At 47.0% G+C, this 23,552-nt stretch overlaps 1 protein-coding gene across 1 annotated transcript in view; it reads left to right on the forward strand.

Annotated features, from left to right (window-relative positions):
• The window catches only part of LOC129700501 (serine/threonine-protein kinase PAK 4-like), a 49,374-nt gene that overhangs the window by 19,213 nt on the left and 6,609 nt on the right, over nucleotides 1–23,552 (forward strand). The window contains 6 exon segments of the mRNA XM_055641055.1: nucleotides 4,676–5,350; nucleotides 9,936–10,355; nucleotides 11,390–11,478; nucleotides 11,480–11,521; nucleotides 19,241–19,367; nucleotides 23,312–23,437. Coding sequence (XP_055497030.1) covers nucleotides 4,676–5,350; nucleotides 9,936–10,355; nucleotides 11,390–11,478; nucleotides 11,480–11,521; nucleotides 19,241–19,367; nucleotides 23,312–23,437 — 1,479 coding nt within the window.

Genomic DNA, 23,552 nt, shown 5'->3' on the forward strand with positions numbered 1-23,552 from the left:
GTCTGACTCAGATGGTTTCGTCATTGTAGTTTGGTGTTTGAGTATGAGAACACTGGTCCAAGAACACTGATGCAATTATAAATAAAGCACATCAGCACCTCTACTTCCTGAGTAGATTACGGAGAGTCGGTTTGTCAAGAAGGACTCTCTTGAACTTCTACAGGTGCACAGTAAAGAGCATGCTGACCGGTTGCATCGTGGCTTGGTTCGGCAACTTGAGCGCCCTGGACAGGAAAAAGACTACAAAAAGTAATAAACACTGCCCAGTCCATCATCGGCTCTGACCTTCCTTCCATCGAGGGGATCTATCGCAGTCGCTGCCTCAAAAAGGCTGGCAGTATCATCAAGGACCCACACCCTGGAAATATGGGATATGATAGGCCTCCAGAACTGTGTAAACAAACAGTTAGCCGCATGGGAACGGGTTTCAGTTGTATGAATTATCAATAGAATAAGGGTCTATGATTGACATTAATTACCAGCCTGATATTAGTTTGGCATTTCATTAACAATTTCTCTGAAATACTGGCCACACACTCGTCTCCCTGCTACCTTCAGGTAGAAGGGTACAGGAACCTGAAGACTGCAACGACCAGGTTCAGGAATAGCTACTTCCCCACAGCCATCAGGCTATTAAACCTGGCTCGGACAAAACTCTGAATATTAATAGCCCATTATCTGTTATTTGCACTTTATCAGTTTATTTATTCATGTGTGTATATATTTATCTAATGGTATATGGACACACTGATCTGTTTTGTAGTCAATGCCTACTATGTTCTGTTGTGCTGAAGCAAGGCAAGAATTTCATTGTCCTATCAGGGACACATGACAATAAACTCACTTAAACTTGAACTTGAGTACACGGCCATGTACATTTGACTTTTTCGGCGAGACAATGAGAGGGAGATCTCCTTCCTTGGAAGGGATTTCTTCCTTATTTGGATGCTGTTTGTTGAGGAGCATCCCAGGTGTCTGCAGTGACTCATCGGCTGTTCACCCCGTGTTTCATGCCTGTGGTGGGACAATTAGCCAAGGGCTGCAGGAACTAACGCACAGGTATGTGCACCTCATTACTCAGTGTGGACTGTGTCATGAGTGTGTCATGAGCCACATTGCTTAGTCCAGGAAGCAAACCCTGATTAAGGAGCATTGCTGAGGTCAATGTCTCATTTTTGTTCTGAACACAGTGCTCGACTGATGTGCGTCTCAGGAGAGAGTAAGTACTAGTGTGAGATAACGTATATGTGTATGTTAAAGTATGTTGGCTGCCTCGCCAACAGTCTGTCTGCCCTTTCCTTCGCTGTTGTTTCTTTAGTCTGTGTTAAATGTATGTTTTTAGTGTTCTTTAGCTTGTTTTATGTGGGGAGTGGGAGGGGGGTGGAGGTTGGGAGGAAACTTTTTCTAATCTCTTACCTCGACGGAGATGCAATTTTTTCCCCTATCGTATCTCCGTCCGCACTGCGGCCTAACATCGGGGAGTTGGCGGCCTTTGCTGGAGCCTGACTTCGGGAGCTCCAAGCCGCAGGAGCTTCAACTGCCCCAACGTGGGCGATTCGATCGCCCCGACCGTGGGAGAAAAATGAGGGAAGAAGAATAGACTTCCATCACAGTGAGGAATGTGGGTAATCGGCTGTGGTGGATGTTTATGTTAACTTTGATGTAGTTGTGTGTCTTGTTGCTTTTTTTTAGTATGGCTGTATGGTAATACGAATATCACTGCACCTTAATTGGTACTCGTGACAATAAAAGACCTTTGAAACCTTTGTGTAGGTTTGAAGAATGTAAGTGTGCAGATCGGGTATTAGGGCATTAAAATAACAGGTGTGTATCAGTGTGGGGAGAGAGGGTCTAATCCAATTCAGTCAGGTCTGAAGAAGGATCTCGACCCAGAACGTCACCAATTCCTTCTCTCCAGAGATGCTGCCTGTCCCGCTGAGTTACTCCAGCACTTTGTGTCTGACTTCCTGTGAGGTTCTGTAATAAAACCAGAAAATATTGGGGAAACTAATTTCACTCCTGCCATCGGGAGCCTGAAAACTGTAACGTCCAGGTTCAGAAGCAGTTTCTTCCCAACAACCATCAGGCTATTAAACATTACAACCTCCAAATAAGTGTTTTCCCTGATACTCTCCTCAGCCTAAGAAATATTTAAAAAAAAAAGTTTTTTATTTCTTCCTTTCTTCTCCTCAGCCCGAAACGTTGCCTATTTCCTTCGCTCCATAGATGCTGCTGCACCCGCTGAGTTTCTCCAGCATTTTTGTGAACCTCCAAATAAGCTCTGAAATACATAGACTTGGGGGCATTGTCTTTGACTTTGAAACTATTATTGTTTGTTTTTTTTAATATATGTACTGAACTATTTTTGCTATTTATGATGGTGTTTACAGATTACTATGTTTATGTGTTGTGCTGCTGCCTCAATCTTCTGTTTTTTGGGACATATGGCAATAAAGCACTCTTGACTTTTGACTCTTGAGGTCAGGTAGCATCTGTGGAAAGAGAAACACTTAATGTTTCAGCATTGGCGACCGTTTGTCGGAACTGACAAGGAGAGGAACTAGTTTAGGTAGCGGAGAAGGTGGGCTGAGGGCAATGGATGAAGCACGGTGGTACAGTGTCGAGCTGCTGCCATGTAGCGCCAGAGACCCGGACTCGATCCTGACTACAGACGCTTGTCTGTACGGAGTTTGTACGTGCTCCCCGTGACCTGCATAGGTTTTCTCTGGGATCTTCGGTTTCCTCCCACACTCCAAAGACGTACAGGTTTGTAGGTAAATTGGCTTGGTGTAATCGTATAAGTGTGGAATCGTCCCTAGGGTGTGTAGGGTAGTGTTAGTGTGCGGGGATCACTGGTCGGAGCAGACTCTGTGTTTCCATGCTGTGTCTCTAAATTAAAAACTAAACTAAAAGCAATGTGTGGCAGGGTAATGTCGTAACTGAATGGACAGTCAGGCAGCTTGGTCTGTGTAACGTGTGTTGCTGATGTCGTGAAGTCTTCGTGGAGTTCCTCTGGCTTCATCATCTCAGTGATGGTGAAGGCAGGTAGTCTTGCAGCATTTGAGAAGCATCTGGAAATACATTTGATCGTCAAGGTATGGAAGGCTTTGGACCTAGTGCTGCTAAATGGGACTGGTGGAGATCAGCAAGTGTATGGTGGGTGGAGGAGGCTGTTTCTGTGCTGCCCAACCCTGTAACTCTGATGGATTGTGCCGCAAAAGGTAAAACACAAGAAACAAGGTATCATAAGTCACTAACCTATTCCCCGCCAGGTTTGCTAGAGGCCATTCACTCTTACTTTCAAATTAGTTGCGATTCCAAACTGCTTTATGTGGAATTCTCCTCATTTATTTAGACCTCTGGGTTGGTTATTCATTCATTCATCATCGTTGAAAACATTAGCGATGCAGTGGTGCTGGTTTCCAACAGGAACGGTGACAGACGCACCACACGTCTGTCCTCCAGTTCCTGCGGACTTCCGCCGCTGGAAGTATAGGATTTTGGTGTGTGTGCTTTATCATCATTCCTTACAATGCTGAGTACGACAGTGATCGCAACTTCTACTGAAGTGTGGATGGCCGTTGGCTCGTTAGAAGCTCATCCGCCCTTTGACAGGTCTTGTTCATGGTCCTGCTGGGGGTCCACAGCCCCCTCCTCACCTGGCAAACCAGGTGGGGGAGACGGTTTAGTCGCAGACTATCCGACCATGGAGCAGGTAGCACGGGATTACATGGTACCCGTGGGGGGGGGGACGACTCCCCCCGACCTGACCTGACCTACACTGGATTGATAATTAGGATGCTACTGTACATAGTACTGCCACCTTGCAGTTCCAATGACCTGGGTTCGAACCTGTCCTCTGCTTCTGTCTTGTGCAGAGTTTATTCATTCTCCCTGTGACTGCTCGGTGCCCTGATTTCCTGTCATTCTCCAAAGCCATGTGGGTTGGTAAGTTGTAGGAGGGAACTGCAGATGCTGCTTTACACCGAAGAGAGACGCTAAAGCTGCAGTAACTCAGCGGGACAGGCAGTACCTCTGGAGAGAAGGAATGGGTGACGTTCGTGGGTCGAGACTGAAGAAGGATTCCTTCTCTCCAGAGACCCTGCCTGTCCCGCTGAGTTACTCCAGCATTTTGTGTCTATCTTCGTGTTGGTAAGTAAATTGGCCACTCTAAACTAAGTAGGTGGTTAGTTTGAAAACTGGAGGAGATGATGGAAGGGTGAGAGAGAACAGGGGAATAGGCTGGTAAGAAGGCTCTAAAGAGCCTGTCCCACTTACGCGACCTTTACAGGCGACTGCTGGCACCCGTGATAGGTCACCGAAAGTCAACATGTTGAAAATTCAGCGGTGACCAGAAAGATGCTACAATTCTTTGGAGAACTCTCAAGACCATAGGAGACCTCTCACAACCATACAGCCTATGGTCGTGAGAGGTCTCCAAAGAGTCGTAGCGTCTTTCTGGTCACTGCTGAATTTTCAACGTTGAAAGTTTCGGCGACCTTTCGCAGGTGCCAGCAGTCACCTGTAAAGGCCCTTTACTCTACAACATAGATTCAATGTCCTCTGTGGTAAGAACACATTAAAAAGAAATACCAACCGTATCCTGCCCTTTGATTGTAATTACACTGCACGTTTATCTCCTTTCATTATGTCCCTTGTTTGTTTTATTGCACAGCTCATTGTTCGGGGAAACTCATCTGGAGTGAATAATAATCTCCCGGGGCTGGTGTCTGATCTGCAGGAGCTATCGGTTGCAAGATCCAACTCTTTACGGAGAAACACCATTTGCTTGTCTCAGGGGAAAGAGTGGCCTCTGAAGAAAATCGAGGAAGCCAAGACCCAAGAAATGCTATGCCCTAATTCCAGGCGACGTTGGAGCAATAACTTCTTGTTCGGGGACCAGAAAGGGCGGTGCAGAGGGGACAGTGGAAGTTTCACTTCTCGGCTGCATCTTCCAAAGAGTTCACATCGGCAGCAAAATGGCAATGGGATTCACGAGACCAAGCCGACCAAGAACCTGACCATCCCTTCACTGGAATATGAGCGGCAGAAGACAAAGTCAACCGGTCATTCACTTGAACCACAGAACTCCACTTCACCCCCAGACAAAGGAGCACCTGGCTCTCCGCAGGGAGTGATCAGGGCGAGATCGGGGAGACGAAACAGTGGCTGGAGACCCATATCCTGCTTCTTCATTCGGTCGAGCTCGAAGCAGCAAAGAGATCAGGACTCGGGCTTAGGCGACTCACCTGTGCTATGCGACAGTCAGGAGAACCAACACAATGCCACTCTAACAACAAGCCCCTCACTGGATACCTCAGGACCAGTACCTTCAACCAGCCAGAATCAGGTATGTAGCTGGCCCCATTTACACACATTGGGGCGATACATATATAGAGATGCCAAAGTCCACAAGCCCTCATATTTTTAGTTTAGTTTAGAGATACGGCACGGAACCAGGCCCTTCGCCCCACCGAGTCCATGCTGGCCAGCGATCCCTGCACATTAACACTATCCTACACACACACACACACACACACACACACACACACACACACACACACACACACACACACACACACACACACACACACACACACACACACACACACACACACACACACACACACACACACACACACACACACACACACACACACGGGACAATTTACATTTGTACCAAGCCAATTAATCTGCAATCCTGTACGTCTTTGGAGTGTGGGAGGAAACAAGAGATCCCGGAGAAAACCCACGCAGGTCACGCGGAGAACGTACAAACTCCGCACAGACAGCACCCGTAGTCGGGATCGGACCTGAATGTCTGGCACTGTAAGGCAGCAACTCTACCGCTTCCATCTATTCAGTCATTAGCACTGGAAGAGATTGTGGGAGCACAGTGGATGGGTTTTTTGTAGCAATTTGAATATATATAAAGTCTGGTAATCTGGACAAAACCATTATAGAATCCTAAAATAGACACAAAATGCTGGAGCAACTCAGCGGGACAGGCAGCATCTCAGGAGGGTGACGTTTTGGTTCGAGACTCTTCTTCCTAACTGGTTAATCAACACACTTGCTAAAGCACATCATCATAGACTTGCATTTGGAAACAACCCCCACAGCTCAACATCATGCCGACTGTGATGTCATCCAAGCTAATCCCATTTGCCTGGGTTAAGGGCCCGTCCCACTTTCACGACCTAATTCACGACCTCTGCTGAGTTTGCCCTTGACTCGTACTCGCAGCATGGTCGTCATGAGGTCGTCGTAGGTAGGCCGTAGCAGGTCGTGATGCTAGTCGTAGGTACACGTGGCATCAAGTAGGTTGGGGCGTTTTTCTAGCCTGATGTCCACGAGTAAAAAAGGTCGTGAATTAGGTTGTGAAAGTGGGACATGCCCTTTAGGCCCATTCCCCTCTACCCCTTTCCTATCTATGAACCTGTCCAAATGCCTTTTCAATGCTCTAATTGCACCCACCTGCTACATCATATACCCACCACCTAAACCCTTGCCCCTCGCATCTCTTCAAACTTCTCCCCCTCTCATCTTAAACCTTCAAGGCCGGCACAGTGGCGTCGCGTTAGAGCTACTGCCTCACAGCGCCAGAGACCAGGGTTCGATCCTGACCACGGGTGCTTGTCTATATGGAGGTAATACATTCTCCCCGTGACCTGTGTGGCCTTTCTCCAAAATCCTCGGTTTCCTCCCACACTCCAAAGACATGCGGATTTGTAGGTCTATTGGCTTGGTGTGAATGTAAAATGTCCCTAGTGTGTGCAGGATAGTATGGGGATCGATGGTCAGTGAGGACTCGGTGGGCCGAAGGGCCTGTTTCCGCGCTGTTTCTCTGAACTAAACTGCACTTTTGATTTGGACCTCATCCCTAGTAAAAAAATACTAACCGGCTACCATATCTACGCATCTCACAATGCCATAAATCTCTATACGGTCACTCAGCCTCCTATGTTCCAGTGAGAATAAACCCAACCAATCCAGTCTCTCCGGATATGTTTATAAGTGATAGGAGGAGAATGAAGCCATTCAGCCCATCAAGTCATGGCTGATCTATCTCTCCCACTCAACCCCATTCTCCTGCCTTCTCCCTGTAACTCCTGACGCCTATACTAATCAAGAATCTATCCATCTCTGCCTTAAAAATATCAATTGATTTGGCCACCACTGTGGCAATTAATTCCACTGATTCACCAACTGATCAAAGAAATCATTCTTCATCTTCCTAAAAGAAATTCTGAGGCTGTGACCTCTGGTCCTAGACTCTCCCACTAGTGGAAACATCCTCTCCACATCCACTCTATCCAGGCCTTTCACTAGTCGGTAAGGTTCAATGAGGTCCCCATGTAAACCCAGTCCCATGCTGCGAGGTAGGCTGAATGGGCTACTCAGTTGTAACCAATTATTGCAGGAGACCTTTCCTTTCTGGGAGGGGCCAGGTATAGCCAGCTAACGTGATATATGATGCTGTTGGCTGCCTCCCAAGATTATGAATCAGGTTTGCAAATTTTGCCAAATTAAGGTGTGGCAACCTGCAGAACGCTGCCAGAGGGGATAGGTTTAGTAGAAAAGTCAGGGCAATGAGAGATGATGTTGAATGCAGGGAAGAATGTTACTCTGGCATAACATACGATGAGTACATTATAAAATGGAAGCTTCCAGGAAACGCTGAGTGGAAAGTAAATACCCTAAGGAGGCAATTCATTTAGCCCGGATAAACGGAAGAGAATGTAAGCAAACGGGACAATACATGAAGAGGAAGTGTTGAAACATGAAACGATAGGGGTAAAGACAGGATATAATGCCGCAGGAGACAGCATAACATAACAACTAATGGGAGCAACCTGCACTTCTATATTCAAGCACATCTGATACAGGAAGTGCCCCCAATATCTTTCAAGATGTAGGCAGCAAGCGGAAGAAATTTACTTTTGATTGATTGAAAGATGTAGCTTGGAAACAGGCCCTTCGGCCCATCGAGTCCATATTGACCACTGATTACCCGTTCATAATAGCACTATGCTATCCCACTTCTGCGCACTAGGGGGCAAATCACGGAGGCCAATTAACCTACAAACCCGCACGTCTTTAGAACGTGGGAGGAAACTGGTGCACCCTTGGGAAATGCATGCGGTCACAGGGAGAACATGCAAACTCCACATAGAGATCAAGATTGAACCCGGGTCTCTGGCACTGTGAGGTAACGATTCCACCATCCGTGTCAGTGTGCCACCCAAATTGGGTAGGGAATTAAAACATTAATATAATGAATGTGGATGATCAGCCATGATCACATTGAATGGCAGTGCTGGCTCGAAGGGCCATATGGTCTACTCCTGCACCTATTGCCTATTGTCTATAAGATATCATGAAACATTACTGTAAAATATTAGTAGTGATAGGCATTAACAAATTAAGTAAAAGGGGTGAGAGGCAAAAGGTTAAACGTTTGGGAAGGTTATTCCAGTGCTTGTCCATGACGTCCGATATTGGGGTGGGGTATGAGGTTGCAGAAACGATCAGAATGAAATGGATGCAAGTAATGCTGGAAGGATGCAGGACTGGAGGTGGTTGCAGAGCAAGGTTGCAGAGCAGAGAGATGAGAATCGTACCGTAATGCCCCTGACCCACTTAGGAAACCTGAACGGAAACCTCTGGAGACTTTGAGCCCCACCCAAGGTTTCCGTGCGGTTCCCGGAGGCTGAGGTGGTTGCTGGAGGTTGCAGGTAGTGGAAGCAGGTAGGGAGACTGACAAAAACCTCTGGGAACCGCACGGAAACCTTTGGCGAGGCACAAAGTCCCCAGAGGTTTCCATTCAGGTTTCCTAAGTGGGACAGGGACATAAAGGTCTCGGCAGACCAGAAACTATTGGTGGGCAGCAGGTAGGGTTGCCAACTTTCTCACCCAGATTCCCGACGGCAATTCGTTGACTGACTCGGCCGTGGCTGGGTGAATGATGAGTTGGCCCCGGGTGCTGGACTGCACACAAAGCCCAGCCGGCGGGCCAGCTGAGGAGTTTTGGCCCGGCACCCCATCCAACTCGTGAACCGATGATCGGCCATGAGCAGGAGGGGTGGTGGTGTCGGCGGTAAGCGAAGGTCTGAAGGTCGGACAGCTGGCCGGGCTTCCGACTGACGGGGCCATGGGCAAGGAGCTGCTGCTGCACTCCATGGGCTGCACTACTTCGGGACGGGTGAGGCGGGGCCAGATGCGGCGCTCTGACCCGGCAGTCCCCTCGACATGAGTAGTAGCGTCAAATACGGGGCAAGGGCGGTCCCGTACAGGACACGCCCAATATGCGGAATGTCCCGGCTAATACGGGACAGTTGGCAACCCTAACAGGTGACGGAAAATAAGATGTGAGTTAGGCCGGAGATAGAAAGGAGATAGGAGGGAACTGCAGATGCTGTTTAAATCAAAGAAAGACACAAAATGCTGGAGTAACTCAGCGGGACAGGCAGCATCTCTGGAGAGAAGGAATGGGATTTCTCCCAGGAAGGAGGTTGGTCTGTCATCAGTCATAAAACACAACAAAGTAGATGAAACATGAAATTAAAGTAGGAGTTTGTGGATGCCTCGTAGCGGTTCGTTCGAGTAAAAAGTAACAATTTTTTCTTAAGTATTTTTCTACTCGTGGACATTTTTCACATTGTTGAAAAAACGTCACGAGTTTACAGGATTTACCCACCGTTACTCGTACGAGCCTCTACGAGACATCCAGAAACTCATACGGACTCACTACGGACATTCTCCGAGTTCGAATCAGGGGAAAACTCAGGAGAACTCTTGATATACCTTGTACAGTTGGACAGGCCCCAGTGTGCCCTCGAACGATCACACAAATTCCAGAGGGTGGTGGGGTTGGTTGTCTTATTGGGGTGTCTCTGCAGGGGGATCTGAGCATCTCTGTCTCTTCCGTCAAGGCAAACCATCAGTGCAGGAGGAATGGAGGAATAACATGGAGCACAGAACAAAGCAAGAGGAGGGGAAGCAGAAAAGAGAAGCCTGAAGCTGCGTCGGCGAGGGAGAGCTTGAGCCGGGAACTGCCGGGCCTGAAGGGAGAGTGTCCGCGCACATACAGTTCCCTTCAGCACAACCCAGCTCCCCTGGAGCAAGGCCAGGCCGGGCCCACCAGCAGGGTCACCCACGGGCAGTTCAGGGCAGCCATGGTAACGGTGGTCGACCAGGCCGATCCCACCGACCAGCTGGAGTCGTTCTGTAAAATCGGAGAGGGCTCCACAGGCATCGTGTGTGCAGCCACTGAGAGACACACCGGGCGAAGGGTGGCTGTGAAAATGATGGACCTGCGCACACAGCAGAGGCGGGAGCTGCTGTTCAACGAGGTGAGGGCGGAGGGGGAGGGGGGGGTTCTATCTGCCTCCTGGCAGTGGGCCGCTGGGCTGAATGAGGGGTGGGAGGAGCAAGGGATCGACCACGGAGTGAGGCTGAAACAGAGTCCGGAGAGTGGGGACACGGCACTCCATGGTGGTCGGGATGACAGCCAGCTCCCAATACAGTAGCGGCAGAGGCGGAGGGCTCAGAGGGTCAAGAGGGGAGGATGGGTGAGGGGAGGGTCAATGAGGGGTCGGTGGGGGTCAATGAGGGGTCGATGAGATCAATGAGTGAGGAGTCAGTGGAGGTCAATAAGGGGGTCAGTGAGGGGTCAATGAGTGAGGGGTCGGTGAGGGGTCAATGAGTGAGAGGTCAGTGAAGGGTCGGTGGGGGGTCAGTGATGGGAGGGTCACTGTGTTAGGGGGGGGTCACTGACAGGCCAGCGTGTTGGGCCAGTGATGGAGCATGAGTGGGTTCAGGGGTTGCACAAGTGGGTCTGGGGGTCAGCGATGGGAATGTCAGTGGGTTCACGGGTCAGTGTAGGGGGTCATTGGTGTTGGGTCAGTTAGGACAGTGAGGTTCAGGTAAATGATGGGGTGGGGATTCAGTGATGGGGGTCAGTGGGTTGAGAGGTTGGTGAGGGAGGATTGATATGTATTAGGGGAGTATGTAATTGAGGCGAGGGTTTGCTAGATGAAGTTGTTCCCGATGTTGGGGAAGTGTGGGTGCTGTCACCTTTAAAACCGAGCACAGAGAGTGGTGAATCCTGGAACTCTCTGCCACAGAGGGTAGTTGAGGCCAGTTCGTTGGCTATATTTAAGCGGGAGTTAGTTGTGGCCCTTGGGGCTCAGGGGATCAGAGGGTATGGAGAGAAGGCAGGTATGGGATACTGAGTTGGATGATCAGCCATGATCATATTGAATGGCGGTGCAGGCTCGAAGGGCCGAATAGCCTACTCCTGCACCTAATTTCTATGTTTCTATGTTTCTCTGAGTGATGTTCTGTGGGTGCAGTCACTGAGCAGCTGTGTGTCCTGGTTCATCAGGTGGTGATTATGAGAGATTACCGGCATGAGCATGTGGTCAACATGTACAGCAGCCATCTCGTGGGCGACCAGCTATGGGTTGTGATGGAGCCTGCAGGGTGGAGACCTCACCGACATCATCCTACGCACCAGGTAACCCTGCCCAGCCCAGCATACAAACTGAATACAGAACCGTCTTATTGGGTATTTCCATAAGTGATAGGAGCAGAATTAGGCCATTCAGCCCACTAAGTCTATTCTACCATTCAATCATGGTGATCTATCTCTCCCTCCTAACCCCATTCTCCTGCCTTCTCCCCATAACCTCTGACACCTGTACTAATCAAGAATCTATCTATCGCTGCCTTAAAAATATCCATTGACTTGGCCTCCACAGCTTTCTGTGGCAATGAATTCCACAGATTCACCACCCTCTGACTAAATAAATTCCTCCTCATCTTCCCAAAAGGACCATCCTTTAAATCTGAGGCTATGACCTCTAGTCCTAGACGCTCCCACTAGTGGAAACATCTTCTCCACATCCACTCTATCCAGGCCTTTCACTATTCGGTACGTTTCAATGAGGGTACCCCTCTTCCTTTTAAACTCCAGTGAGTAGAGGCCCAGTGCTGTCAAATGCTCATTATATGTTAACCCACTCATTCCTGTGATAATTCTTGTTAACCTCCTCTGGACCCTCTCCAGAGCCAGCACATCCTTCCTCAGATATGGTGCCCATAATTGCTGAAAATAGTCCAAATGTGGCTTGACCAGCGCCTTATAGAGCCTCAGCATTATATCCCTGTTTTTGTATTCTAGCCTTCTTGAAATAAATACCAGCATTGCTTTCCCTTCCACACTACCATTGTGGAGAGATGATTCTCTCTTGCGGAATTAAGAATCGCTGTTTAAAAGTAATGGGCTGTCCATTTAATGCAGGTTTGAGATTATTTTTTTCTCATTGAGAATGGTGAATCCTTAGGACTTTTCTCAGATTTAGAACATTGTTGAGCAGGAGGGTGAATGGTAACCATGAGCAGTGAGGATGGAGACACGGAGCTAAGATAGATATAAAAAGCTGGAGTAACTCAACAAGTCAGGCAGCATCTCTGGAGAGAAGGAATTGGTGATGTTTCGGGTCAAAACCCTTCTTCAGGCTGATATCAAAAACAGGAAGGCAGATTACTATCTAAATGGCGTCAAGTTGGGAAAAGGGGAAGTAGAACGGGATCTGGGGGTTTGGGGGTCTGTTGGTGCAGCAGGCAGTGAAGAAAGCGAATGGCATGTTGGCCTTTATAACAAGAGGAGTTGAGTATAGGAGCAAAGAGGTCATTCTGCAGTTGTACATAGCCCTAGTGAGACCACACTTGGAGTATTGTTTGCAGCGTTGGTCCCCTAATTTGAGGAAGGACATTCTTGCTATTGAGGGAATGCAGCGTAGGTTTACAAGGTTAATTCCCGGGATGGCTGGACTGTCATATTCTGAGAGAATGGAGCAGCTGGGCTTGTACACTCTGGAGTTTGGAAGGATGAGAGGGCATCTCATTGAAACATATAAGATTATTAAGGGTTTGGACACGCTAGACGCAGGAAACATGTTCCCGATGTTGGGGGAGTCCAGAACCAGGGGCCACAGTTTAAGAATATGGGGTAAGCCATTTAGAACGGAGACGAGGAAACACTTTTTCTCACAGAGAGTTGTGGGTCTGGGGAATTCTCTGCCTCGAAGGGCCGAATGGCCTACTCCTGTACCTATTGTCTATTGTCATCGAAACGGGAAATATAGACTGATATCGAGACATTTAGAACAAATGAATGAAAGATATGCAAAAAAGTAACGATGATACAGGAAACAGGCCTTTGTTAGTTGTGGCCTAAATGAAAATGAGTTACAGACAATGAGACTCAACAAGACAACTTTGAACCTAGCCCAATTACTTAGTTGGAGGAGGGATGGAGAGTGATGGGATGGAAGGGTTACTTGAAGTTAGAGAAATCAATATTCATACCGCTGGGTCGTAAGTTGCCCAAGAGAAATATGAGGTGCTATTCCTCCAATTTGTGTTGGGCCTCACTCGGACAGTGGAGGAGGCCCAGGACAGAAAGGTCAGGGTGGGAATGGGAATGCTGCCTGTCCCGTTGAGTTACTGCACCATTTTGTGTCCCGCCCTGTTCCCTTTTGAAAGCACAAACACATTTGCATCCACCACATTTTTGGTGGTGTGAAGGTTTAAATTTCACGTGTGAGCGTGCGTGCATGTGTGTGAGCGTGTGTGTGCACAGAACAAATCGGCTTTCCACCCTCTCAGTCGGCACAACCAGCAGGGCTGTGAGAGGCAACAAAGATATATGCCTTCCCCCTCTGCTCTAGATTCTTGATTAGTACGGGTGTCGGGGTTATGGGAGAAGGCAGGAGAATGGGGTTGAGAGGGATAGATAGATCAGCCATGATTGACTGGCGGAGTAGACGATGGGCCGAATGGCCTAATTCTGCTCCTATCACTTATGATCTGTAAACAGCCCTTCCCTCAGCTTTGTGATAGTGAAGGCAGGAGCCAACTTCTTCCTCACACCATCACTTGTCCAGAAGGTACGAAGGCCAATGGCCTTGCTCTGCGTTTGTGGTTAGGTGGCCTTCAAGGTTAGGTTTCCCACACGCTGTAGGTTTAACATTAGTGTTTGCCATTTACAAGCTTGTAATGTTTAGATTAGAGATACAGTGCGGAAACAGGCCCTTCGGCCCACTGAGTCCGTGCCGACCAATGATCCCCGCACATTAACACTATCCAGCACACACTAGGAACTATTTTTACATTTTTATATATATAGTCAATTAACCTACAAACCTGCACGTCTTGGGAGTGTGGGAGCAAACCGAAGATCTCGGAGAAAATCCACACAGATTACGGTTGAGAATGTACAAACTCCGTACAGACAGCATCCGTAGTCGGGATTGAACCCGGGTCTCCGGCGCTGCAAGTGCTTTAAGGCAGCAACTCTACTGCTGCGCCACCGTGACTCCCATTTGACTCCATGGCCAAATCTTTGTTTAAATTCACAATTGTTGACTGCAGATGGACAGATAGATGCTGTAAAACAAATTACTGGAGGAACTTGGCAGTCTCTTGTGTCTCTGTTGGTAGATGTATCAGATAAGCAGTCACAGTCTGTTTCCCTGTTTCATCAGCATTGTGGCATTTACAAGTACAAATGTAATGGGATGACTCGGGGCAATGCAGAAATGCAGATGCATTGGTTTGGCAACAGCTCCATCCGAGACCGCAAGAAATTGCAGCAAATTGTGGAAGCAGCCCAGACCATCACACAAACCGACCTCCCTTCCATGGACTCCATTTATACCTCATGTTGTCTCGGCAAGGCCAGCAGCATAATCAAGGACACGCCACACCCCGACCACTACCTCGTCTCCCCTCTCCCATCAGGGAAAAGGTACAGAAGTGTGATTCCGGGGCATTTTCAGGGACAGTTTCTTCCCAGCTGTTATCAGGCAACTGAACCATCCTACCACAACCAGAGAGCAGTCCTGAACTACTATCTACCTCATCGGGGACCCTCGGAATATCTTTGATCGGATTTTACTGGCTTTACCTTGCACTAAATATTATTCCCTTATCATGTATCTGTATACTGGCTCGATTGTAATCATGTATTGTCTTTCCGTTGGCTGGTTTGCACACAACAAAAGCTTTTCACAGTACCTCGGTACACGTGACAATAAAAGGACTTGGGAATGCTGGACAGGATTCCCAAAAAGTTAATTCGTAAATCGAATGGGTAGTAAGGAAGGCAAATTCAATGCTAGCATTTATATCAAGAGGACTGGAAATCAAAAACAGAGATTGTAATGCTCAAGAGTGCGGAGGGTCTTCAAGGCGCTGGTCAGGCCGCATTTGGAGTACTGTGGGGGGTCATAGCTTCAAAATTAGGCCATTCGGCCCATCGAGTCTACTCTGCCATTCAAGCATGGCTGGTCTCCGCCTCCTAATCCCATTTTCCTGCCTTCTCCCCATAACCCTTGAACACATTCTCATCAAGAACTTGTCTATCTCTGCCTGAAAAAAGTATTCGCTGACTTGGCCTCCACAGCTTCAGAATTAAAGGGCGCTCTTTTAGAAAGGAGGCGAGGAAGAACTTCTTTAGTCAGAGGGTAGTTAACCTGTTTGGAACTCATTGCCACAGAGGGCTGTGGAGTACAAGACCGTGGATATTTTTAAGGCAGAGATAGACAAGTTCTTGATTAGAACGGGTGTCAAGGGTTATGGGGAGAAGGCAGGAAAATGGGATTAGATCAGCCATGATTGAATGGCGGAGTAGAGTCGATGGGTCGAATGGCCCAATTCTACTCCTATAACTTGTGAACTTGTGAAACTAAACTGAAACTGAACTGAGTATTCGCAGCTTCAGGGTCTTGGATTGTGTGACCTCAAAGGGCCTGAAATAATTGAGTTCCACTACTTACTGCCGTGCAGCAAACATTATTTAATATATAACTTTATAATGTTTAACATGAACATGGAAGTGGCCATCATGGGAGTACTGTATGTAGCAATGTTACAAAATTTTGAGATTTACAAAATCAAGTCTGCAATTTATCCCATCAGATAAAGCGTAAAAAGAAGTTTAATTTGACACCTAGTTCACTTTCATATCTTCAGTATTAAAAAAGTTATGGCCATTTTTATACTCGGAAATTAGCATCTTGTTCCCTATTGCTTTTCCATTGACTTAACACAAAAGCTGTGATCGAGGACAGTCTAAATCCCATAACTTTATTAAAAATTAAGAGAACTGAAAGAAATGTTCAGTTATTATAGATTGAAGCATTCTGAAACAAATATTAAACAATCTTACTTGGATGACCTGAAATTAAAGCATATAATTAGTTAGTTACCCAATTGTAGCTAATTCCAAAATTCAATTACTAGATCTAAACATCTATCCATTGCTTAAGGAAAGATTAACATTTTTAAATAGCCTAAGTGTCCAAAGAACATTCACACAAGAATTCACAATAAAACATGATTTTTAAATCTCATTGACATTAATTTATAGGCCAAATGGAAGGGATTTAGTGTTCAATTGCTGTAAATTAATGGCCATTTAAATCAGCCATTAAATGGGATTCTGTGGAACGTGCTGGTTTAGAACGCTGCCATTGTGGTGAATTTGTACCCCATGTCGGCATGAAAGATACTGCCGGTTCAAATGGGCCCCCAAGTCAGCTACTCACAACATAAAATTTTGTATAAAGGGATCTTAAGAAGCCCTTTTTAATGTAAAAATAAACAGCCTACATTGCGTTGTCCCGACATGAGATCCGTTGTCGGGGTTCGTGGCTTTAGAGGATGATTTTTAATTTACTATAACAATTAAATAACCCAATTTAGTTTAAAAATACCTGCAGCGAACGAATTTCGCAGCGATTTTTCGTCAGCCTATCGACGAAACAACATCGATTTCAACAGCCTAGAGAAAATCGCGTTTTAAACCCGCCCCCTCTCAAAGGCGCCAAAGTCGCGCACACGGGCAGCGGCAGAACTGCAGCGCCGCTGAAGGTAAGTTTTGCAACATACCTACTGTATGGGTTTGATTATTCCAATATAGAAAAGATGTTGGGGTGGCACGGTAGCATAGAGGTAGAGCTACAGCCTTACAGTACAGGAGACCCGGGTTCGATCCCGACCACGGGTGCTGTCTGTACGGAGTTTGTACGTTCTCCCCGTGACCTGCGTGGGTTTTTCTCTGATCTTCGGTTTCCTCCCACACTCCAAAGATGTACAGGTTTGTAGGTTAATTGGCTTGGTGTGAATGTAAAATTGTGGGATGGTGTCAGTGTGCGGGGATCGCTGGTCAGTGCGGACTCGGTGGGCTGAAGGGCCTGTTTCCGCGCCGTATCTCTAAACTAAACTAAATGTTGATACAGTACAGCTGATAGATTCACCATCTTTGGAACCATAGCAAATTCTAGCTGTTGAATTGAGAGTTGTCAGATGAGTAATCTATCAACTGAAAATCAATTGAAATATAGCAGGGCACACACTGCAAGATAGATAGCTTGATGCCAGGGAACTGAGAACTGGGCACTGAAGCTTCTGACATCCCTTCATGTTTATTTCAGTTGAGTATGTAAAATGAGTGGAATGATTGCCAGGAATCTCACAGACAATTTGCCTGCTGTGGCTTGAGGTGTTTGTGTGTTCCAGACATCGTGCATCTTTCAGCAGCCAGGCAGGACCTTCAGTCAGCATTTATTCCACGTCCCAGACATTTCTTATAATCACCTCCTTGTCCCTGGATTATCAGCTCCCGAACAGACAGACTGTCACCCAGTCCCGCCCGCCAGCTTTCTAACAGCACAGAGCCAACCCTATAATTACCACCAACACCATTGTCAATCTGAGAGAGGTGGTTTTGCAATGAGTTCATGCACATAGAGATAAGGAAAGAATCGGACAGGCAACATCTCTGTAGAGAAGGAATGTCTGACGTTTCGGGCCGACACCCTTCTTCAGCCTGATTCCTTCTCTCCAGAGATGCTGCCTGTCCCGCTGAGTTACTCCAACATTTTGTGTCTATCTTCGGTGTAAACCAGCATCTGCAGTTCCTTCCTACACAGAAAAGACTTGTGATGGTTTTGTCGTTTTACTGGTTCCACCAAGATGCAGGACAGAACGTCACAGGAGATCCTTCTTCCCTGTGGCTGTCAAGCTGTATTACTTCTCCCTCTACTGTCGTGGAGTAGGCCATTCGGCCCTTCAAGCCAGCACCGCCATTCAAAGCGATCATTCAATGTGACCATCCACAATCAGTACCTCGTTCCTGCCTTCTCCCCATATCCCCTGACTCCACTATCTTCAAGAGCCCTATCTAGCTCTCTCTTGAAAGTATCCAGTGAACCGGCCTCCACCGCCCTCTGAGGCAGAGAATTCTACAGACTCACAACTCTCTGTGTGAAAAAGTGTTTCCTCATCTCGGTTCTAAATGCCTTACCTCTTATTCTTAAACTGTGGCCCCTGGTTCTGGACTCCCCCAACATTGGGAACATGCTTCCCACCTCTAGCGTGTCCAAACCCTTAATAATCTTATATGTTTCAATAAGATCCTCTCTCATCCTAAATTCCAGAGTATATAAGCCCAGCCGCTCATTCTCTCAGCATATGACAGTCCCGCCATCCCGGGAATTAACCTTGTAAACCTACGCTGCACTCCCTCAATAGCAAGAATGTCCTTCCTCAAATTTGGTGAACAACTACATAAGTGGGAAATGTATGTCTGTATGTCTGACCAGTCAGAATCTCCCCTGCAACCCTGCAATAATAACTCACATATAAGATTATTAAGGGTTTTGGACACGCTAGATGCAGGAAACATGTTCCCAATGTTGGGGGAGTCCAGAACCAGGGGCCACAGTTTAAGAATAAGGGGTAAGGCATTTAGAACGGAGATGAGGAAAAACTTTTTCAGCCAGAGAGTTGTGAATCTGTGGAATTCTTTGTTTCAGAGGGCGGTGGAGGCCAATTCTCTGGATGCTTTCAAGAGAGAGTTAGATAGAGCTCTTAAAGATAGCGGAGTCAAGGGATATGGGGAGAAGGTAGGAACGAGGTACTGATTGTGGATGATCAGCCTTGATCACAGTGAATGGCGGTGCTGGCTCAAAGGGCTGAATGCCCTCCTCCTGCACCTATTGTCTATTGTGTATTGTTTCTCTCTCCACAGATACCGCCCGGCCTGCTGAGTGATGGCAGCGTTTTCTGTTCTTATTGCAGGTACACTGCGGTTTTCTGTCTACGGCTGATAATGCCACACACACTCACTGCCCTCTCATTTTTCTGCATTAAATCACTGGTACAGGTTGAACGAGCAGCAGATCGCGACCGTTTGCCAGTCCGTATTGAAGGCGTTGGCTTACCTGCATTCCCAGGGTGTGATCCACAGGGACATCAAGAGCTCCTCCATTCTGCTGGCACTTGATGGGAGGGTAAGGACCAGCAGCCCTGGGCCAACGGCAGCGGATGGACACAAAACGCAGGAGTAACTCAGCGGGACAGGCAGCATCGCTGGAGAGAAGGAATGGGTGACGTTTCTGGTCCCGACCTTTCCTCAGACCCGACCCGAATGTCACCCATCCCTTTGCTCCAGAGATGCTGCCTGTCCAGTTGAATTTCTCCAGCTTTTTGTGTCTATCCTCGGTGTAAACCAGCATCTGCAGTTCCTTCCTACACAGAGTGCAATGGTGTTAGTGCTCAAGTGAGGTACAGATTACCAAGAGGCCAGCCTCCAGTCTCCATAGAACATGGAACAGCATAGGAACAGGCCCTTCAGCCCACTCTTAACAAGACCCTTAACAGCATTGATGTGCAGAGGGTTCTTGGTGTTCAAATTCATAGCTGGTTGAAGGTGGCAGCACAAGTAGATAGGGTGAACCTGACTGAAACTCGTATTAAGGATTAGATGAAAAGTTATACTTTATAATTTACGAACTTATTTCCAATGCTGTATTTTTAGTAAATTATTCCATTCTTCTTTATCATGCTTTTTCCTTTTTTTTTTAATTTCTCTTTCTTATTTTCTATCTATATAAAAAAAAAATACTAGAAGCCGTAGGAATGATATACATGAAATGTTTTTAATATGACATGTACCTGCCTCTAATAAAAAGACTAAAAAAGAACCAAACAAAAAAAAAACCCCAAGTAGATAGGGTGGTAGAGAAAGTGAATGGTGTACTTGCCTGTATTACGCGGGGCTTTATAAAGTCAGGAAGCCATGATGCAGCTCCATGGGACTTTGGTAGACCACGTTTGAAGTATTGTTTGCATTTCTGGTCGCCCCTTTGCAGGAAGTATATTGAGGCTTTAGACAGGGAAGTTTACCAAAATGCTGCCAGGATTTCAGCTACAAAGAGAGGGAAAACCTGGATTGTTTTCTGTGGAACATCGGAAGTTGAGGGAAACTTGAAAGAAGTATATAAAATTATGAGAGGCGTAGATAATAATAACTTTATAATAATAATAATAACTTTATTTATAAAGCGCTTTTAGACAACATCAGTTACCACAAAGTGCTGTACATGGGAAGTCAACAAAAAGTTATTACAAACTACTAAAACCATTAAGACGACAGGACTATAAAAACAGTAAAAATTAAAAGACATTAAAAGCACTAAAAACAGGAACAAAGTCTCAGCCAGTGTCGAAAGCCAGTGAATAAAAGTGAGTTTTTAGGGAGGATTTAAAGATGGACAGTGAAGGGGCCTGTCTGATCTGCAGCGGCAAGGTGTTCCAGAGTGCCGGGGCAGCAACAGAAAAGGCTCTATCCCCTCTGAGCTTCCGCTTAGACCTTGGTACCTCAAGGAGCAGCTGATCCGCTGACCTGAGGCACCGGGCAGGAGCATATAGGTGGAGCAGCTCAGAGAGGTAAGGCGGGGCGAGGCCATTCAATGATTTAAAAACAAATAAAAGAATTTTAAAATGAACTTGAAAGTGCACTGGGAGCCAGTGAAGGGAGGCCAAAATTGGCGTAATGTTTCGACTTTACTCTTTCGACTTCTGGTTAAAAGGCGAGCGGCAGCATTTTGGACCAACTGGAGAGGAGCCAACGAAGCTCGTGAGACTCCAGAGTAGAGTGCGTTACAGTAATCCAGCCGAGATGAAATAAAGGCATGGATTACTGTTTCAAAATGCTGCCGCTCGAGAATAGGCTTCACCTTTGCCAGCTTCCTTAGGTGAAAGAAGCTGGACTTAACCACTGCGCCTATTTGTTTATCTAATTTAAAATCACCGTCCATCATAAAACCCAGGTTTAAAACTGTTGGCTTTACGAACACTGCCAGTGGACCCAAGTCAACAAAGGGAGGTTCACAGCAGCCATTAGGTCCGAACAAAATCACTTCTGTCTTTTTTTCGTTAAGTCCCAGAAAGTTTAAGGCCATCCAGGACTTAATGTCCTCAAGACAAGACAGAAGTGATTTTAGGGAATAATTATCTTCTTTCCTGAGTGGCATATACAACTGGCTATCATCCGCGTAAAAGTGAAAGGAGATGCCATGCCTTCTAGAATAGATAGGGTAGACAATCAGAACATTTCTCCTAAGGCGGAAATATCGAACAAAACATGGCATAGTTAAAAGATGAGAGGGGGTTAGTTTAATGGAGATGTGCGGGGAAGTTTTTTTACACAGAAGGGGTGGGGGCCTGGAGCACATTGCCAGGGGTGGTGGTGGAAGCAGATATGACAGTGGCATTTAAGAGGCTTTTAGATAGGCACATGGAAGTGCAGAGAATATGTAGGTGTACGGAACGAGCTGCCGGAGGAAGTAGTGGGGGCAGAAACTATAACAACTTTTAAAAAGCAGTTACATGGATAGGAAAGGTTTAGAGGACCAAATGTATGGACCAAATGCAGACGGGGAAGAGTATATATGGGCACCTTGGATAGCACGGGCAAGCTGGGCCGAAGGGCACTTTAACTTTAGTTTAGTTTAGTTTAGAGATACAGCGCGGAAACAGGCCCTTCGGCCCACCGAGTCCGCACCGTCCAGCGATCCCCGCACATTTACACCATCCTACACACAGTAGGGACAATTTTTACATATCTACCAAGCCAAATTTACCCACATATCTGTACGTCTTTGCAGTGTAGGAGGAAACCGATCTCAGAGAAAACCCACCCAGTGACCCAGGCAGAATGTGCAAACTCCACACAGACAGCACTCATGGTCAGGATGGAACCCGGGTCTCTGGCGCAGTAAGGCAGTCGTAGCTCTCCCGCTGTGCCACTGCGCCGCCCTGCTTTGCATTGAGGCTTTGAGCTTTGTTCACTTTTAACAGTGGCAAGGCAGGCAGCCCTCTGCCCATCAGTGCTGCATCAGTCTGGGCAAAGACCCAACCATGGTTGGGGTGGAGGGCATTGGGAGAAGAGAATCGAGTCCCCACCAGTCCCTCCACTGGCCCCGTGAGGGAAATGGAATGGATTTCTGCACACACATTGATAGCAGCTTTATCCATTGTTTTGTAGAACCCGTCACTCTCTGTATTGCTCCCTTGCTCTGTCACTCTCATATCCTCACTCACATATCCTCACTCTCATACCCTCACTCTCATACCCTCACTCACATATCCTCACTCTCATATCCTCACTCACATATCCTCACCCTCATATCCTCACTCTCATATCCTCACTCACATATCCTCACTCTCATATCCTCACTCTCATATCCTCACTCTCATATCCTCACCCTCATATCCTCACTCACATATCCTCACTCACATATTTTCACTCACATATCCACTCTCATATCCACACTCATATCCTCACTCTCATATCCTCACTCACATATCCACACTCTCATATCCACACTCTCATGTCCACACTCTCATATCCACACTCTCATATCCTCACTCTCATATCCTCACTCTCATATCCTCACCCTCATATTCTCACCCTCATATCCTCACTCTCATATCTGTGTTCTCATATCCTCGCTCTCATATCCTCCACTGGCCCCGTGAGGGAAATGGAATGGATTTCTGCACACACATTGATAGCAGCTTTATCCATTGTTTTGTAGAACTCGCTCTGTATTGCTCCCTTGCTCTGTCACTATCATATCCTCATCCTCACTCTCATATCCTCGCTCTCATATCCTCGCTCTCATATCAGCGCTCTCTCACCCTCCCTTGCTCGTGTTCTCCTCACTCTTTCATAGAATCATAGAGTCATAGAGTGATACAGTGTGGAAACAGTCCCTTCGGCCCAACTAGCCCACACCGGCCAACATATCCCATCCACACTCGTCTCACCTGCCTGTGTCTGGCCCATGTCCCACCAAGCCTGTCCTATCCATGTACCCTTTCCCTTTCATCTAAATCTGCTGTGACATTTTCTTTGGCTTGTTCTCATTCTATCTTTTCTCCCTCTCAGGTTAAGCTTTCAGATTTTGGATTCTGTGCGCAAGTAAGCGAGGAGATCCCGAGGCGGAGATCGTTAGTTGGAACACCGTACTGGATGGCTCCGGAAGTGATTGCCCGGTTACCGTATGGGCCAGAGGTATCCCACGCTGTGTTGCAGATGTTGACGGTGATGTACTCCAGGGGCTGGCGATCCTTATCGGAAGTGGGTAGCGTAACTAATAGGGTTGCCACCTGTTCCGTATTAGCCGGGA

The sequence above is a fragment of the Leucoraja erinacea genome, chromosome 9 (genome assembly GCF_028641065.1).
Source record: "Leucoraja erinacea ecotype New England chromosome 9, Leri_hhj_1, whole genome shotgun sequence".
NCBI classification, from domain to species: Eukaryota; Metazoa; Chordata; class Chondrichthyes; order Rajiformes; family Rajidae; genus Leucoraja; species Leucoraja erinaceus.